At 36.9% G+C, this 20,968-nt stretch overlaps 1 protein-coding gene across 1 annotated transcript in view; it reads left to right on the top strand.

Moving 5' to 3' along the window:
• The window catches only part of kcnq1.2 (potassium voltage-gated channel, KQT-like subfamily, member 1.2), a 289,776-nt gene that overhangs the window by 46,567 nt on the left and 222,241 nt on the right, over positions 1–20,968 (top strand). Inside the window, 2 exon segments of the mRNA XM_042335066.1 lie at positions 7,711–7,737; positions 9,268–9,385. Of these exon segments, the coding sequence (XP_042191000.1) occupies positions 7,711–7,737; positions 9,268–9,385 (145 nt within the window).

Genomic DNA, 20,968 nt, shown 5'->3' with positions numbered 1-20,968 from the left:
TAATAATCCTTGCATTTTGCCTTATGTCATTGAGACATCTCAAAACACTTCACAGAATGTATTGTAAAGTGAATTGACTGTAAATTTTGTGGCCAAATCCCGGTATGAATAGACCTTGGGTGAGTCAAATCAAGCTTCACTGTGAACCTCCCTGTGCAGGCAAATAATGTAGTAATTCTCGCTTGCATAAATAATGCCCACTTTAGTGAGGTACTGGAAGGTGACCAGCACCTTGAAGAAAATAGAGAATGGTGGAAAATTGAAAACACAAAATTGAAACCACTTTTCAACCCCCATTGTTTTCAATCCATTTTACAAACACAAAACCATAAAAATTTATATTTATACAGTGCCTTTATGTCGGGAGGACGTCCCAAGGCTTGTAACAATCCTGGCTTGGCACCATAGCTGGTGGTGGGTTCCAAGGTGGGGGGGGGGGGAAGGTCAGGAGGTGTGAGATGACTAAAAGCAATGTCAAAGAGGTAGTTGTTGAGATGGACGTTGAATGAGATAAGGGAGGGAGGGAGAGAGTCAAAGGAAATCTGGGAAGGAGTTCCAGAAAGCGGGGACCGATGGATGTGAAATGTTGAAATGATTTGGTCTTTTGACACACTTTTCTCCTGGCCAACGAAAAGAGTCTGAAGAGTAACATAGTTATGTCATAGACACGATGAGATCAAGATTTTATGTGTAAAAGTGTGTCAATCCCATAAGGCTAATGAACGCCAATGAGTAAACTCAGCTGCTACATAGGAATGTTTCAAATCAAACATTTACAAAGTACTGTTACTAATCTTATTTTTTTTGCCTAATTCTGTTCATTACATTAAACATTGTTTCAAAACACTAAATCTTGATGACTTTACTGTCTTGAATAGTTTATATACAAGACCTGACTGGGGTGGGTAAAAGTGTGGCAATTAATGTGAGTGTTTTGTCATTTGAGCCATGTATTAATTCAGCTGCCTCACTATCTGCTTGGCTCAGTAACCCACTTAAAACTGGTTTCCCTGGTGAGATCATCACCTTTTACCATTTATTAAAAAAAGAATAGACATAGAAAAAGAATATCAAAACCCTTCAGAATTTTATGCAACTTCTTTTTTTAAAAAAAACGGTACGGAATAGACTCTTTGGTAAGTGCACTCATACATGAGGGAATAGAGGAGTATAGGGAAATGGGATAAAGATGGGTGGAGACTCATGTGGAATATAAACACTGGCAAGAGCTAGTTGGGCCAAATGGCTTGTTTCGGTACTGTACAGTCTATGCAATTCTATGTTATAACTAAATTGGCATCCACTCTCTTTTACAAAAAATGATGTATAATTCCAAATGAAATAATTTATGTGCCCTTTGTACTGTGGGAACTGGTATCTGTAGTCGTGACAGTTCATAGAATAGATGCACTGCAGGCCCTGTATCACGCTATACTTAACAAAAGCAAACCTAAAGAATGTACAGCCTGCTAACTTGGATTTGAATGCCATTTTAATGATTTTCAAAGATCTGGCAGGACTGTTATTTCTCTACGAACATTAGAGATATAGTGGTTGTTCCAAAGGGCCACCTGAAAACTTTTTTTTAAAAAAGTTTTAAAACTGAAGTGGTGGGTAATTACCTCTTGGAGGTGGTCTCGCACTGTTTCTCCTACTCTGAATCATTGTACTCCCTAGCACACCCTGATGTTTTCTTTTCCCAGTGGAAATGTTTTCAAATACTGATAAGTGTTACATTGTTGGAACTGAAGTTTGAATTGTTCTGTTTAAGTTGTGAAAAGAATCTTGGATTTAAAGTGTTAACCTCTATAAGGTTAGTTAATTTCTAGATAAAGCGCATATAATGTTTTATTTACTTTAGTAAAAACTGGTTCCAGACCTTATTGCTGATACAGAGATCAAAATGCCCTAAGTGAGAACCCAATTTAGCTAAAACTGATTATGATTAGCATTTAAGCTTGCATACGAGAACCTAAACAGAATTACAGTATTTTCTTAGTTAATGGGGCAAATAACATCTTTCTGAATTTTTTTATTCATGAATGTTTTTTCCTGGCAATTTACAAATGTTTTCAATCTAATTGAGAGTGCACTTCCTTTTCAAGGAAACCGTTAAACTGCTACACTCATTCTTCTAGTGGAAAGTTCTGTCTCATTCAGTTTGTTGAGTGTAATTGTGTGACGTGTGCAGTACATCCAAAAAAAATTCCTTAGAATGCCAGCTAGCTGCAAGCTTAAACTTCCCCTGGGATGTAATGGTTTGTTAAGATTATACAGCCAACTTCCACTTTTTAGGCTACTTTGCTAGTTAAAAGTGATACCTGATGTCTCTAACATTTTGGTTTCTCTAGGCTGAAACTGTTAACATATAATTTAGAAAAAATAAACACCCCTGGATACCGTACTGCTTAAAGGAAGCTAATTATGGTACAAGCCCGGAAGGAAGACATTATTCACCAACACAATACTTCAAAAATTGTGCACATTAAGTAAAACTACTTGCAGAATATGGAATGCATGTGGTCAGTTTCTGTGAGCCAGAGTGGGATTGAAATAGTGCCTTTTCACCTTTGGGACAAAAGTCTGAATTGAGCCTAGACTAAAAAGGTGAAAGGCTGCTAATGGAATCTAAGTGAAATAAGTTTGGGCAATGTCAACACAATTCCCAATACACATTCGTAGTACAAAACTAGTCTCATAATTTATGATTTTCAAATAGTTAAAAAAAGCAGTTTCTAAAACAGTTTTACCACTTTGCTTATTAAGTGTATTGTGTGAATATTCTATGTCTTTTTTGTATTGTTCATGCTTCTCCATTGTATGATGAAGCACATTTCATATCTGTACAGGATTCAATGAATAGGATCCATGTAAAAACTATTAAGGCTAAATAAATATCTTAACAATAGGGCATTGAAATTATCATCAATGGAAGAAAAGTAAGATTCAAACACCATTTCCCAACAAGCAGAATTTAGCGTTGTAATCGAGGCTTTACATAGACATAATAGGCTGGTGAAAGGGTAATGATCTAATGTGTGATGCTGACGAAGCTTCACTACAAGTTCCCAGCTGTTGTCTGCCAGAATGATTAGCTGCGTTGCAGTAAAAAGGCTGTCAGCTGTTCGTAGTGGCACATGTTTCAACTGAAAACATGACACAATGACCTGGAATGTGGATTAAGGCATATACACTGTTCATACTTAATAAATTGTAGAAACATTTAAGAGCTGAAATAAACAGGATTGCAGTCTTTGTTTCCTCCACTTCCATTTTTCATTGTATGTAGGTTTTTTTTGTGAAGTGCAAGATAAAGCCCAAGCAGTTTGGGAAAGATACAATGCATCTGTGAAGTTTAGTCTATTCTTGGAACTTTATTAAAAATACTTAGAATGTATGTTTTTTAAGTCTTACCTTCTTGTCAAACTATGCCATTATTCAGCATTTAAGACACTACTCAACATGAAGGATGCAAGTTGTTGTTGACAGTTATGTCCGTTTATTAACATTTATTTATTAACATGTATTAACATTTATTAACACAAGGGTTTTTAATATTGTTTTGTAAATTTATTGATAAACAAACATTAAGTAGCAGTAAGTTCTGAAGAGGTAAGAATTACCAGGGAACTTTTGCCTACAAATATGCAGTGTGGCCAAATAGCCAACACCTTTTTCCTATGCTCTTGTATTCCTGATATAATAAAAAAAATCAAAGACCAATAGTACGTGTTTCTTGGAAACACAATACCAATTAGAATATTTCCTAACATGTTGCACATATCTGAGGCCTGAAATTTCAATTAGACTTGCAGACTAAGATCAGGTGTAATTTCAGGCCTCAAGGCTGCCAGGTAAATGTACAACTCACAATGCACATCCACTTCCACTAAAATAAGACAATTGATCAAAAAATGATACCTTTGTAGATGAGGTGGTGCTGCCGTATAGCCCCTGTAATTTGGATTTGAATTTAAACCCAGTCTCAATTACATAAATGTTTCTCTTCTGAAAGCTCCGTTACCATGAACAAGTCTGTGCCCCAATAATCGGCTTCCAAGAGTCTGCACAGTGATAAAGCACAGCTACTAAAGCTTTCACGTGTAAACTTGTGAAATCATCAAAAGAAAAACTTTTATGCAACACCTGATGTGTACTGTGAAGGGTGCACTTTACTTGATTGTTTTGAAAAAAGCTACCTGCATTAGGTTGAATTGATGATCTTTTCTGCTGATTATTTTAAAATAGACTGATCATATTATCCTCCCTCTGTTCCCCCTTTCCCCCTGCATTTGTATGCACAATACTTTTAAAATGACCACCTGATATTTTTGCATTTTTCTGTTTTTATGGTGGAAATTCAGAGAAATTTTTTAAAATTTAAGACTGAATTCAACACTTTGCCAAATGCTGAACACTATAAAATGCTACATAAATACAATAAATATAGACCCTTTCTCTGTACAAATGAATAATTCCTAAGTCTGGAAGCAAATGGTTGCAAGAAGTTAAGACTTATTCAAAATATATACCGTACAGGTACTTTCTTTCTACCAATGTGCTCATGTCCTGAATTGTTTCCTTATATTTTCCTTTATATAGTTTCAGTTGCAAGAAAGAATATTTGTAATACTTCATAGAAAATAATCATAACCTGTAATGTTTCCAATTATTAATACTAAGTAAATATTTTTTTCAGCGATTAAGTGAAATAAGGTCTCGAGTTTCCCTGTTATGACTATGTCCTATTGAAATCTTTCGGGATGTAAAAGTGTACATTTTGCACACACAAAACCATTCTTGAAATTGAACATAATTTCCAATTCATATCGTTCGCACAGTCTATACTAATACTCCAGTGCATTTGATATTATGCATCACCACCTCATCAAAATGTTACAAAGAGCTTTGCAGGATTTTTGCTGGGAGTAAAGAGCAGTGGCTGTATTGGTGGGTGATATATTTGTGGGAAACAGAAAAGACAAAAGCAATATCAAATCCTTAATAGTCACAGCTCAAAGCAGAGCATCTGAAAATTGAGTACTCAAATACAAACATACCAGATTGTCTAAGGTCAGTTCAAGCTTACAATTTTAGATATGATATCTTTGTGTGATTGAGCAGACCCAGTGAGTCAGCCTGTCCGCTCCCCCGCTCAGCAGGCTCCAGCCAACTCCACATCCCCTGGCCGGCCCACCCCACCATTTGTGGTCGGGCCTTCAATCTCTCTGCCCCCCACCCTTTAGAACTCCATCCCACATTTCCTTCGGCTCCCTTGCCTCCTTCAAGGTCCCCCTCAAGGCCCTCCACTTCGACCGTGCCTTCAGCCACCCTATAATATAACAATAATAATAATCCTTGCATCTGATATAGCGCTTTTCACATCTTCTCGACATCACAAAGCGCTTCACAGAATAGACTGTAAAGTGAATTGACCATATATTTGTGGGTGAAACATGGCAGCCAATTGCGCACAGCAGTGTCCCACAAAGAGTCGTGGATTGAAGCCAATTTATTATTGTTTTGTTTTGGAGGGATTATTATTAGGTGTGTGGAGTAAGGAAACTTGCCCAAGGTTTCGGCCTGCCTGAAATTGAACCCAGGTGTCTCGCTTGCAAAATGAGTGCTGTAACCACTGAGCTACAGGACCCTCCCAGCTTCCCTGCCGTCAACCCTCCCTGATCCCAAACCCCCCCCCACCCCCTCCATGCTCAGGTCCAAATCCCCGACTGGACAGCACCCTGGGATGTCCTCCTGACATGAAAGGGGCTATTCACATGTAATTTTGTGTTGTATTTAAAAACAGAACTTTCCAATTATGTCAAATGACTGAGGTATCTGAAATATATTAAACTGATTTGTGAATAGTGACAAATATCAACCAATATATTTGGAATTCATAAATTTGATTCACAAACTATGGTTGAGGTTGTTTCCAGCAACATAGGGATGTAACAGACCCATGTAAGTTTTCTGTGCAATTATAGGAACTGGTTATGCACCTATTTGACTTGGATATGGTGCAAAACTTATGCAGTTAGTTGTTCTAAAAGTTTGCGGTCCTATCTGTAACCTATCAATTACAAATAACATTCTTTGACAAAGACTGAAATTATGTCCCCAATGTGACATCCCACATTGAGAAATCACGCCTAAACAATGAGTTACTAGAAATTTTATGTTAATTACACCTGAAAAAATATTTACTTAGTGTTGATAATTTGAACTATCCAGATTATGATTGTTATAAAAGTAACACGACTGGTGAAGCCATATGTTCAGATGAATGAGTCTATGAGTTGTTTGCACCAGGTTGGTGCCCTATTTATGTAATGCTACCTGAAGTAAATTTTTTCATATATTCTGAAATGCAGTAAAATCTTTATTGTGAAAATGGACTGTTACCAGACAGGGTGATTCAGTTTATTTGGCAGCAATTTTGATTTTTTTGCAGTTAATTATGCATTTTTACATAACCTTTGTACAGATTTACCTTTGCTGCACTCTCTTTGTAATGAGATGCGTGAGTCAAGTTTTGTAATGTATTCTTTGGTGCAGTGTGCACCAATATCATGTCTAGGCGCATCATCATGGTCTTATCAACTGACCACTGTATTTGTTTCATGCTTTAAAAAAATCATATCATGTGCTCTGTGAGTATCTTCACAATACTAGGCTTTGATAGTTGAAAGCTCTTAAGTATAATTGGGAGGATTTAAAAAAATGATTACAGCATGTGTAATTAAACTAACTAAAATTGGTAAAATCCTTAGGTTAATACATTTGGACTATTAATGTCAGTTACAGTGGGACTTTTTATTTGCTTCAAATTACATTTGTACATTTTGTATCCGGCATTTGCACTGATGTGATTGCTTGGTGAGGAAGCAGATGTACCTCAGTATTTAAAACGTGTTGCATGCCAAACAGAATGATGGTGATTTGTTGAGCATTTATTCATTAAAAAAAAGTTCTATTAGAGGCTCAAGCAAAAATCTCTGTCCGCTTTGTCTGTCTGTAACTCCTTTGTCTGACTTAAAATCACAAGTGTAGCAATAGTGCATTTTTAAAAATCTAATATAGTCATTTTGAAACAATCAGATGATGCTTTTAACACAAAAAAAGGGTTTTATGGCAATTCTGTTTAATCCCCTGCTGCAGGATGTTATTGTTCACGGATGTGTTGGTCTACTCGATCAGTTGTGTCGCTGACCAATTTAGTGGCATTTTGACTCAAACTTCATATTAATTATTTGTACCACTGTCATCAAACATCAAACAAGCAAATTTAACAGTGAATAATATAGTAACAATGAGCAAGTAACTCAGTGGTTTTGTTAAAATAAAATGTTAAATTGTATGACTTAGAAAACTTCTGGCAGATGTATGATCTGTTTTTGAGTGACTATTAATTATAATAATGATAATTAATAATACCTAATTATAAATAATAATTTGATATTATACCCGTCACTTCGTCAAAACGTGTCACAGCGCTTCACAGGATTTAGTGTAGAGTGTAGCAACTGTGTACTTTGTAGGCGAATGGTTAGTGACTGAATGTGTGAGAAACTGAAAGCTGTCCTCTTACTAGACTTCTGTCAGCAGAATGCAGTTAAAGCTCAACTAGTTAGACAGTAAAGAATATAAGAAAATATCTGATATACTTATCTTTCTTCTGCACAATTGTGCAAACTTCTGCTTTGTCAGGTCTTGCAAGGATGTTTAGACAATCGGGTAAGTCTGCCTTTGAATACTCACTTTTCAGATACTATGGCCTGAGCTGTGATTGTTGAGGATTTGATTTTGCTTTTGTCTCCTCTGTTTCCCCTATATATCATTTTTCCCATCAGTTCTCATCAGTGCTATTCCTTCTCCATTTAATTCTCCAACGCAGTGTGGAAAATTAAACAGATGGTTGAACTTAGTCTTTTTTCTTTGTTTTGATTATACATTTGCATATTGTCATTGGCGCCTGCTGTTGTTACAGTATATAATTGTTCTCTAATCTGTTTGGCTTCTTCGCGGTCCATTAATAATTCATTTCTGAAATCAGTGGTTGGAGATAAATGCAGCATTATTTTGGGGGGAATACTTGTTAATGAATGTCACTGTTATCACACACTCATCTGTCTCACTTCCTGTCTGACTTGAATGCTGAATGAGCTTTGTCAATGACAGTCTAAGCATTTGTTTCCATTGTGCAACTCCCAAACCAAGCGATTCACTTAAGCATGTATAATAAGCAGTCATTGTCTGCTTCTTTATTAATATATGCCAGTAAATGTTTTATTTTGTACAATGGTGCCTGAATTTCTACTTTGGTCTTTAAAATACTTATTCATAATGCTGTTTATTAAACTGTACATTAATTTTAGCTTTTATGATGAATGAGTTACTGCAGAGCCTTCTTTGGACAAGTTCAGCTTGACTTGAGCTTTTCTTTCATCTAATTTTAGCAATTTCAGTAACTTTCCACCACCGGTGAAATTCTTGTAAATCTTGGCACATATTAGCTGTAATTTCTTACCTGCTCTACATTAGGGAAATTGGCTCACAGTCCTCACAGCTGCATGTTTGTCTTCCCACTTTACTGGAGATTAATGATCTTGTTTTACACCTCCCTTGTGGTTTCTACTCTGCTGCCCTTGCTTTGGCTTTTGCATGCAGGTCGACAGCTTTCCTGGTCTTCCTTAACCATCTGTACTTCAAGCTGTCCCTCATCACCAGGTACAAGGCAAATCTATAACCATTAGTAATTGCTTGGTAGAAGGACTTGTTGTCCAATAGACAAATTAATTCTTCATGTATTATGAATGTAATGAGGCGGAATTTAGAATTCATGCTTTTTTCTTTTACTGTTATTTGGTAGCTTATATTAGTGAATGTTTATGAAGAGAAGCGGAAGTTTAGTACCTGTTACAGACATTTCGTTCTAACATAGCTATGGAAATATATCTGCCTTTTGACAAAAAGAGAAAACTTACAAATATTTACAAATGTATATTTTCTACTACATAAGAACATTTTCAATCGCGTTTCAATTTGCTGAAAATGACTTTCAATTACAAGAAGTGCCTGCAAGTTATTCTTGCATGTAACATGCATATTGTTAAAGTTACCCATTGGTGGTGCATCACTCAATTTTGTAGCAATGTACTTCTTTGCTGATTTGCTTGTGATGGGCCTAGCACATATTTTTTTCTGTTTTAATCAAAATGCTTTCCTTTCCGTGATGCTCGATCTGGGTCTTTCATTTCTTTTAAGTGAGGAAACGTGCCATTGAAGGGAACCCAAATGACATTTCACGGACCAACAGCTTCGCTGATGAGATGGATTTGATGGGTGACGAATCACCGCTGCCCATAGTGACAGATGTATCGCAGTAAGTTCAATCAGAATTTCATCAAAATGTAAATTTTTTTGGGGGGGAACTAACTAATCAGCACATAAATCGACTGCTGGCCATCTCGTTAATCTCCTCTCCATGTCAGTACATCATGCAGCAATGACACTTGCTCTTTTACTGAATGTGCTGCTGGTACCCTTTGAGGTCATAGTTCATGTTTTTTTTGTCACAGAGTAACTCGCCAGTTTCAAAAAAAATCTAAGGACAATCCCATGGTTGTTGGTTTTCCAGTTTTTTTCTTAAACTGACTACCCATTTCTATTGTGCAATATTACATTCAAGAATGTAAAAAGGAAATCCCTTATTAATGATTTTGTAGCTTCTATGCCATTAATCAAATTCTATTTTTCAGACACTTTCATTCAGTAAGCTTTCTTTCAATCGCTGGCTGCCCACTTGTATTCCTATAGTTAATGTAAAATGACATTGAGTTGAGAATGTTACTTTCCTATTTTACAAGTTGCAAAATGAAATTTGAGCATTCAAAGTGTTGCCTGAGTTACGTGACGATGGGTGTTATGAAGCTTTTCTCTTGGCTTTAAAGAATGGTTCAAATGTAACTGTGAAACATCAAAACTATGGCTTAAATTCAGATCGCCACGAGGTTACAGCCAGAATGGAGTTTTGGAGTCTGGCTTAATGAATGAAACTATTTTCCCCCCCTCTTTAAAATATTCACTCTTGCTGATGAACATGGTTACTAACACCCCTCTGGTGCTTTGCCTGAGTGATCATTTTTCATGTGTGAACCTCGACACAGTGAGTGTTGCATAGTTACTAAACTGTGGTAAACATTGTAGCAAAACCAGATCTTGTTCTTATCCAGTATCCATGCATAAGCACTTTCTGGTCCACTGCAGAGAAGTCAGAAGCAGGAGCCGTGGCAGATTTATTCCTCAGGGAAATGAGGCCAATAGTAGCAACCCAACTTGCATTCTGGCTTAGGTCAGCGAACTTAGTACAGACTGGTAATTGAACTTTACGACCTTCTGGTCTGCATGACTGTATTACATTGGGTGATGCCTTTATCCACTAGATCACTAGTGTATTGGGAGGAATGTGCTAGAATATTTTGATTAACGCACACTCAATTGTATATTCCACTGGTTATATTCCAAGGTTTTCCTCCAGTTTATAAATATTAGCAAAAATAATTTATTGTAAAATATTATTAATTTATGAAATACGTGTGAACAATTAACTGTCTTATTATAAGATAATACTGTAGCTTTTTTATTGCAACTAGATAAATTGGGGGTGGGAAAGGGGTTGAAATGTTACAAGAAATTAATGGCTAAAGTGTCACAAAGAGTTAATAGCCCAGATGTTTGGGGTTTGCTTCAAAGTGAAGCAATTGAACTGGTTGTCCAGCGGTCCACAATTACTTCTTTACTCATTGACCATCTTGTACCATAAGGCGCATCTGCACTCTCAAATCTCCAGAACTGTTGCTTCGGGACACTGATGATTTACTCAGTGACAAAGTATATGTCTATACCATTAAAATGTTTCAACGTGCTTGAAAAGTAATTACAGTCATGTATAGTGATCACGTATAGTGATCACGCAAGGTAGTGTCCTGCAAATAGCAATGGGGTGAATGACAAATTTACCAGAAGATTGTTGGACAGGGTACCTCTCTTCTTTTATTCAACTATTGTCTTGGAATCTTTAATGTCCACTTGAAGAGTCAGATTTAACCTCTCATCCAAAAGATGGCACCTTCTGCAATACAGCACTCCTTGAGTACCACACTGCAGTCCTGATGTGTAAGCTGTAATAAGCTGAAAGTCCTGATGTGGAGCCTAAATATACAACTTTCTGATTCAGAGGCAAGAGTGATTCCAACTGAACCAAGCTGACACCTTATTGATGAGCGAACACATGCTTTCTTGGCTTTCACACATTAAGTCTTTCCCATCATTTTGTTTTCAGATTTGTAAATAGATAGGAAATGAACAAAGTTATATTTGTGGCTATTTCAGTTGGATCTAAGACTTCTTGAAGGTGATCATAAAACGATGATTTCAACAAAAGGAATTTTAAAAGAATCTAAGGAAAAGTTAGGATAGGTTGTGTCTCTAGTCTTTGCTTTGTATTTTATTACCCTTTTCCTTTTCTTAATATTTTCAATATTTGTTTTTCCCAACAGAAATACAAACAGGTGAGTTGGCATAATTTCCAACTATTGGTGTATCCCTGAATGCCATCAATCCATTAATCATCATTTCCGTGTTTCTTTCCAAAATCAAAAATGTAACTCCCCCAAATATCACTTGATCCACTATATTTGTTTCAATTATATTTTTTTTACTTCATTTTAAATCTGCTCAGAACAATTTCCATTTTTTGTGTGCAGAGTTTGACAGACCCTGAGGGCAATATATTAATCCATAAAGTTACATAACTACAATGAGGCAATCAAGAACACGGAATATGAGGAGGAAACAAATACTGTATGCTTGATTTTGTTTGAGTAAAACAGCAGCCAAGGGTTTAAAATGTTATTTTATAAATTGATTGTAAGCATCATTCTTATAAAAAGGACAAGTGTATTTCTGGATGCAACTTTTAAATCTGTACTTAATTCAATTTAATCGTATTTCATATTATTTGACCCATTTTTGAATCTATCTGAAAATTAGTTGGAATTTGCCAGGAATTTTCCAGATTAGATATGTATTTTGCTCCAAGTTGCCATTATAAATTTATAGTAGACTGGAATCCATAGAAATACATTTAATGCTAAATAAATATTGCAATATTGAATATCCTTTCTCCGTCCTCCATTACCTTACATCAATGCTTAGGAGTCAGATCCCTTTTCATGCCATAGTCCATATCACAACAAATGTTTGTGTTTGTTTTGTGGTCCTAATGGCGACTGGGGATTTTATAAAGTGGAACAAAACACTTCTGTCTTCCAGTTGTTCGGCAAGTCCTTTGTATGTAAAGGTCTTGGAATCACAGGCGACAAGGCAATTCAATTCAGCCAGGTATTTACTGATTTTCTCCTGTCATCAGCTGTCTAGTCTTTCTTTTTTTAAAAGTAGATCATAATGGAAACCAAAACAGATGAATAGTGCAAAGCGTAAAATATTCTAATTGGATTCAGTGTCAAAATGTAAGGCAGGAGGACCTGATTATGATTTATGATGCAACAAAACTATATGTAATCCAGTAAAGGAATCAGTCAACAAATCTAAAATTACATTTCTTATGGAATCCTTCAGAAATCCTTTGCTTTCCTGTGATCAGGAACAACCGTCTTGATTTATCTTAAATGAGCTTGTGCTTATAAACTGCCTCTTGCATTCCTTGGATGCATGTGTTTTGAGAAGACTTTAGTCTTGACATTGCACCACTGTCTGCCAGTAGAAAACCATATGGGAACGCTCAGCAGGGTTTGGTTTGAAATTGCAGTTCTCTCTTGTCTGGCATTGTTACAATGTGGAAACAACAGATCGAGCACTCAATTGACTTATCACAATGTTTTAAAAACAGGATGGGTGTTTGAATAGGTCATCGCTGTATGTCACTTTATTCCATTTGTAGAGGTCAGACACACGGTCACTGTGATAGCTCTAGTGTCAGTCAGCCATACGGAGTTCAATAAGAACGAATCAAAGGTTTTTCTAAGCTGTTCCTAATTCAGTCAGTGCCTATGATCTCAAGGGATGAGACCTTTTTTTCAAGGTGAGAGCAGCAGACTGTGGTTATCAAACTGTGATTCAGTTCAGCTGAGCAGCTGTAGTGATTGGTTACCGAATCTGCCGGTATTATTTCTTGCTACATTTTAAAACTATACACGTGAGCTGTTTCTCAGACAAACCAATTTATTTTAAGCGAGCATTTGCCAGAGTGTAAAATGTATATAGAAACTGTATATGTATAGAAAGCAAAATTAATAATAAAATGTTGCTTTGAACTGACCCTAAAATATTTTAAGCAGGTGACATGGTGCAACAATTTCTCTCCAATGTAAGCGTCTGCTTAAACCACTTAGAAAGTTCATAGAAAAAGTTTAGAATGGAGCCTGTTATTTTTCAAAATCTATAGGGTGTTGGTTGCCGTTATTGTCTATTGCAATAAAATTGATCAATAAGAATTTGGATTTTTTTAAATTTCAAATTTAAGATCCTCATCCTCGCATTCAAATCCCTTGCAAACCTACTGCCCCAGTTGTTTCCTCCAATCAACACACACTGGCTTGCTTTCTGTTTCACCTTCAGTGGACGAACTTTCAGCCATTCTACCCTGGCTCTCTGGAACTCCATCCTGAAATCCCTGTGCCTCGCCCCCTCTGTCCCCACTTTTGAAGCCCCTCTTCGACTGCAATTTTAGCCATCTTCCCCCACCTCCCCCAAAGTTTGAGAGCTTAGCCAGCTTGCGTGCAGAACTTTGAGATATCCTCCCGACTGAAATCATGGGTTAAGATAAATTGTATTGCATTTTTCAATTTATCTTGAACACAAACTAATTGTTGGGAAAACAATTTAGTCCATCGACAAAATTTCCAATGTGGCAAAGAGTGAGCTTGACCACTTGGAATTCGACCTGGAAATGCCATGAAACTACCGAAAAAACACACTAGCTTCTCAACAATAATCAAGCACTCAGACTTTACAGAAGGTATAATATTTCCTTGGAATCTATGGCCAAAAATGCTCGTAATACTAAAATAGCAGCTGCGCTTACTTCCTATGTCAGTGTTGTTGTTTTTGTTACTCTTTTACATACATTACACTACCTCTACCAAACTGAGTCACATAATGGTAAGAAAAGTATAAGTTATTTAAACCTGTTAAAACTGTAAATCATATATGAGAAATAACAAACAGCTGGAAGTAAGCTTTGTGCAGTAATTCAATCTCAGAGAGGCCTGCTGACATTTATGAACTGTGTAAGCTTTGCTTTTGCAGTTTATGATGCATTCAGAACTTAAGACTTGCAGTCATATTTAATTACATTTAATTATATATTACATATTTAATTTCTATCTCGCTATCCGATGCAAACAGCGAAAAAATACTGTAGGAAAATCTGCCGTAGAATAAATAAATGAAATACTCCTCTAGTTAGATATTTGTGTGATTTTACATATTTGTTTATTTGCTGCTCTGATATTGTATTAGGAAGGTAGGCATTGTGTCATATGTGTCAGGATCTGTGTCACAGATCCTGACACATATGACACAATAATCCTGGAACAATACTGTACAAAAATAAATATGATTCCTGTAAATGAAATAAAAATTAAGATACAAGTCTAACAGACTTAAGAGCATTGTACTAATATAACTACTGGATGCTCTCAAAATGTAACTGTGTGAGAGTACAGAATGCTTTTTATATGAATGCTCTTTATATAAGGTTTATGGATCCACCACGGAGAGTTGATTAACCTCCAATCTCCAACCATCAGATGTGTGAAGCCAGATATATCCTATGAGACCCAGCTAACCTGCTTCCTCTGTCTTCCACCTCCTTCTCCAACAGCTCCAACCCCCACCCCCCACCCCAGTGTAGATCGTATATCTGTATTGTTAGATATGTAAAGCAAAATTGATCAGGTGAAATATATGGGAGGCTAAATATACACTTGTGCTATTTATTACCATTCTGCTTCTGTTTAGTGTTTTATGGAATTTAATTGTGAAAATATAGTTTCTCCTGTAATTTAGAGCCTTGCTTTAAAAGCACAATATCAAATGCCTGAGTAAGTAGAAAGGAGTCCCTGGTGATTCATTATTCATGAAAATAATTGCAGGTTTCTTTGGATTTCAAGGAACAGATTTTAGTTTTCTTTTACTGGCATGGTGCAAAAATAAGGTCAGACTAGCAAAGCGATTTCTTCATAAAAATGAGAAATGAGCAGACTGCCATTACCTTATTAGTCAAGTCACATAATTATAGTGTATCTTTCTGTAAAATGGGATGGATTTCGTCTGTGCACTCGGGCACTGTTTTGTAATGAAAATAACATAAGAATTAGGAGCAAGAGTAGGCCATTCGGCCCCTCGAGCCTGCCCCGTCATTCAATAAGAGCATGCTGATCTATTCTAACTCCACCTACCCGCCGTATTCCCATATCCCTTAATCCCTTTATCCACAAGAAATCTATCAATCTCAGTCTTGAATGTGTTCAAGGTCTGAGCATCTACAGCCCTTTGGGGTAGAGAATTCCATAAATTCACTACCCTCTGAGTGAAGAAGTTTTTCCTCAACTCAGTGCAAAAGGGCTTACCCCTAATTTTAACTGTGACCCCTGGTTATAGTTTCTCCAACCAGGGGAAAAAGTCTCCCACTATCTATTCTGTCATGCCCCTTAATAATCTTATAGGTTTCTATAAGATCACCTCTCATTCTTCTATATTCTGGAGAATATAGGCTTAAATTGCGCAACCTATCCTCATAACTCATCCCCCTCATCCCAGGTACCAACCTAGTGAATCTACATTGTATCCCCTCCACGGCGAGTACATCCTTTCTTAAATAAGGAGACCAAAACTGCACACCATACTCTAGATGCGGTCTCACCAGGGCCCTATACAGTTGCAGCAAGACTTCCCTACTCTTATATTCTAACCCTTTTGTAACAAATGCCAACGTACCGTTAGCCTTCCTAAATGCTTGCTGTACCTGCAAACTAACATTTTGTGATTGGTGTACAAGGACACCCAAGTCCCTCTAAACGCTAACACTATGTAATCTCTCCCCTTCTAAAAAAAATGATTTGCTTTTCTGTTTTTGCCACCTAGGTGGATGACTTCACACTTCCCTACATTATACTTCATCTGCCACCTATTTGCCCATTCACCTAACCTATCTATATCTTGTTGCATTTTTTTAATGTCATCCTCAGTGTTTACTCTCCCTCCTAGTTTAGTGTCATCTGCAAATTTGGATATATTAAGTTTGATGTCCTCATCTAGATCATTGATGTAGATTGTAAATAGTTGAGGCCCAAGCACTGATCCTTGTGGCACTCCACTAGTCACATCCCACCAATCTGAGAAGGATCCGTTTATCCTTACTCTTTGTTTTCTTCCCGTTAGCCATTCTTCAATCCATGCTAATATATTCCCCTTAATTCCATGGGCCCTAATCTTGTGGATCAATTTTTTATGCGGCACCTTATCAAATGCCTTTTGGAAATCTAAATACACTATATCCACTGATTCCCCCTTATCTAATCTACTTGATATGTCCTCAAAAAAATCTAAAAGATTTGTTAAGCATGACTTCGCTTTTGTAAAGCCATGTTGACTCTGTCTAATCATATTGTGATCCTCTAAGTATCCCACTACAACATCCTTAATTAAAGATTCCAGAATTTTCCCTACCACCGATGTCAGACAACTGGTCTATAGTTCACCATCTTTTCTCTCCCACCCTTCTTAAATAGTGGAGTGATGTTTGCGATCTTCCAATCAATGGGAAGCATTCCAGAATCCAAAGAATTTTGGAAGATCAGACACAAGGCCTCCACTATCTCATGAGCTACCTCTTTTAAAACCCTAGGATGCAAACCATTGGGTCCAGGGGACTTGTCACTTTTTAATGCCAACAATTTCCCTAGCACCAATTCTTTGCTAATTTCCCTAAGTTGCTCCCTATCATTAGCCCATTGCTTCATCTCTATTTCTGGTAAACTTCTTGTGTCTTCTAATGTGAAGACAGAAGCAAAGTATTTATTTAGGGACTCTGCCATATCCTTATCCCCCATTTTAATTTCTCCTGTCTCTGCCTGTAATGGACCCACATTTACATTTGCTAGCCTATTCCTCTTAATGTATTTATAAAAGCTCTTACAATCTGTCTTAATGTTCCTAGTTAGCTTGCCCTCATAATCCATTTTCTCACTATTAATGAGCTTTTTGGTTTTCCATTGTTGGTCTCTAAAACACTCCCACTCTTCAGGTTTGCTACTCTTTTTGGCAGTTTTATAGGTCTTTTCTTTTAGTTTTATACTTTCTCTAACCGCTCTAGTTAGCCACGGATGAACTGCTTTCCCTGTGGTACTCTTATTCCTCAAGGGAATATGTGACCGCTGAGAATTATGCACTACATCTTTAAGCGTTTGCCATTGTTGGTCTATTGTCACATCCATTAATCTAATTCCCCAGTCTATTTTAGCTAATTCTTCCCTCATACCTGCAAAGTTAGCTTTATTTAAATTTAAGACCCGTATAAAAAGATTTATTCGAGTGGGTCTTTGAATTAACAATTCAAAGTCTAGTGGGTCTAATGGACTCACTATTTGCTTGTATTATTAAGAAACTCAAACTATAGTCTTTAGTGCCAGAATAAAATCTATTACCTTTTACCTAATAAACACATGAACAAGTAGCTTGAGCAGATTAAAAGCCACCAAAGTATACAAGTCCCTGACAATGTTATATGATGGGTTATTTCTGAGGAACTGTAGGTGTTTGTGCGGTAGCATGCCAGATTACATTTTAATAGAAAGTTTCATTACTATAGCCTGTTTTTGTTGGGGGAGGGAAACTAGCTCATTTAATAAATGGCTAGATGGCTTTAATGGGAAGATTGTAGGTTGTGTGTACTGGAAAGATAATAATCCCTACATTTGCATGTCAGAAGGATGTCCCAAAGCGCTTCACAGGATATACTGTAAAGCGGAGTGACTGTTTGTCCTGTGGGTGGACACAGCAGCCAAATTGTGCTTAACAATTTCCTGCAAACAGCCATGGAATGAATGACTGATTTTATTTGGGAGGTTATTGGCCAGGACACTGGTAGAAACTTCCTTTTCTTTTTGAATAATGCCTTGGGATTTTAAAATCCACCTGAATAGGCAGACGGACCTCAAATTAATATCTCAACCAAAGGATGGCACCTCCAGCAATGCAGCATACCCCAGCTCTGTATTGGAGTTCCAAGTCCTGATGTGGAGTTTGAACCCATAACCTTCTGACACAGAGTGAGACTGCTACCAACCAAGCCAACCTTAGACAGATAAGATCAAATAGGAGAAAGATCATTTATACTTATCTTGCAATTATGTACATAGATTTTATTCACTGTAATTGGGATGAAAGTAGATTAAAGAAAAATAGCTATTCTTCAATTTAATGTTACTGTTATTTACGTTATGATGGCTGCTATAAATTAGATGCCGTATGTGTTGTATATAATTTTTTTTATTTGCCCTTATAGATTCTCTCAATTTTGAAAACAACGTACTACATTATATTTGTCAAATTATTATTAAAAAAATCCTTATGTTTGGCATTCACCCACAAAATACACACAGTAAGATCACTTTACCCTATATCCTGTGAATCTCTATGAGACGAGCTAACGATGCGATAAGGCGTTATATCAAATGCAAGGATTATTATTAATGCCTTTCACGTCGGAGATGTCACAAAGTGCTTAGCAGAATATGCTGTAAAATGTAGTGACTGCATTTTGTAAGCAAACACACAGCCAAAAAATATGTATGTACCTGTGGTTCTCCACTAAGTTCCAAATTTTAGCCAAGTTGTAAGAGATTACAGAAAGGGTGCTACTGCTCTCCTACACTTACCTCCAAGAGTTACAGACCTGGAACCAAATTGTCTTTCAGGGACCACAGAAGAGGCAAGAAGGAAACATTGTGAACACTTAGAAAACAAACAGAACAATTATTTTCCGCAACTGATATTTTATAGTCCTTTTTAGACCATGGTAAAAAAAATATTTGGCATGAACTTCAAAGAAGATTCAGATTCTGAATTGAATCTGCTCAGGTCTACCCAGATGTTATGAATTTATCCCACTCATTTCTGGCTGGTTGAAGATAATCAGAGCTTAAAGGTTTAAAAATAGACAGGTGAACTGGGTCAGAAGTCTCAAGCTGCATCATGGATGGCTGGTTGTGAAATGTGGATCTGAATTTGGGATTTGGAGATCCTGAAAAATGGAATTTGAAATCTTTAAGTTTCCATTGTGCCAATATGCTGGAGTCTAATAGTTGTCTGTCTGGCCAATTTTTTTTTGTAGTTTTGACAGAGGTTGCACGCTGCCTATTGTTGTGAATGTTAACCAGAGGCATTTGTGTAAAGTCTGCTTCTCAATAGTACCTGCAGGCATTTCTTTGTTCAGTCTATAAACATTATTTTTTGGCATTAGTTGATGCAGGAAAAACAAAGATGTTAAAAAAAAGACTATCACAAGACATGACAACTTGTCATAATTATTGTTGATACATGATGTGTTCGGAGGTTCCACAGAGACATTAATACTCCTTATTTTCTTCATGGTGAAGGCTGCAGGGCAAAAAAGTTGCAGGTGTACACTGTTTGGTATAGCCTGACAGCTGCAACTGAATACCACATCTTATAAATCTAGCCATCGGAGTCTTGACAGTGTCGGTTGTTGGTGCATTGATGCCAGCAATTTTCACATAGTGGGATCCAATTCCTGTCAGGGTTTCAGAGAGAGAGGTTTGAGTGGAGACAACATAGCTCTCCATGGGAAGAGTGAGCAAAATCAGGAAGGATCACTGGTGCAACAACAACAACTTGCATTTATATAGCATCCTCCACGCCAGGCAGCATCCACTCCAGGCACTTAGAAACAGGTGCACACCTTTTTAGCATTTACTTACACATGTTGGTAGAGGCCTGAGGGAGCAAACTGCCTGCCAAATATTAGGGCTTAACTATTTTGCATTTTTGCTAAACTGGAGTTTTTTTCTGCACTTTCATTAAAAATATATAGAGAACGTAAAGTGTAGCAATCATTGATGAACCAAAGTCTTTCAGTACTGTTACTATACTAGAACTGTGGCTTCAATGGCATTACCCTGACAACCTCAATGTTCCCTATTCATTTTTCCTCCCCTATATCAAAGTATCATCTACTATAGCTCTACATTGTTACTGGGGTTAGGTAAATTCAGTATTAATTGCTTCCAACTACCAAAAACAGCATTAATCATTATTTTTAAAAAATGGGCATTCGTACACCTCTGAGTTTCAATGTCCATCGCAACCTTATTCTGGAGCCAACATTGTTTTTGATCTAAGGTGTTTATTGGGCTTTATCAGTCTGAAATTGAAAATCAAAAACAGCTACGTGTGTTGTAAATTTCTATGGTTCTATAGATCTATGCCAGCTAGGGACTGAGTTGAGATTTCTCAAACAGTAAGACCTTTACAGTAATTTTGGAGAGGTAATCCTGATACCTGGATCCACATTTACTCTATGCAGCTTTTTGGAGCATCCACAATTTGGCAGATTCTTAAATACAAACACATTTTAAAGCTGGTTTTCTGTAAATTCCTTTAAGAATTACAACAAATTAAATTCAAAGCAGGAAACTAAATTCAACAATTTGTCCAAATTCTGTACACTCTGAAATGCTGCATAAATAGAGTAAGTCTAAACCCAGGTCAAATGTTTCCCTAGAGAGGGACTTCCATTTATACAGAGCTTTTGTTTTCTTCAATTATTACGTGGAGTCCTGTAGCTCAGTGGTTAGAGCACTTGCTTTGCAAGCGAGAGACCTGAGTTCAATTCCAGGCAGGGCGAAACCTTGGGCAAGTT

Source organism: Callorhinchus milii, unplaced genomic scaffold (assembly GCF_018977255.1).
Source record: "Callorhinchus milii isolate IMCB2004 unplaced genomic scaffold, IMCB_Cmil_1.0 Scaffold5, whole genome shotgun sequence".
NCBI classification, from domain to species: domain Eukaryota; kingdom Metazoa; phylum Chordata; class Chondrichthyes; order Chimaeriformes; family Callorhinchidae; genus Callorhinchus; species Callorhinchus milii.
This window is presented reverse-complemented; position numbering and strand designations above follow the sequence as displayed.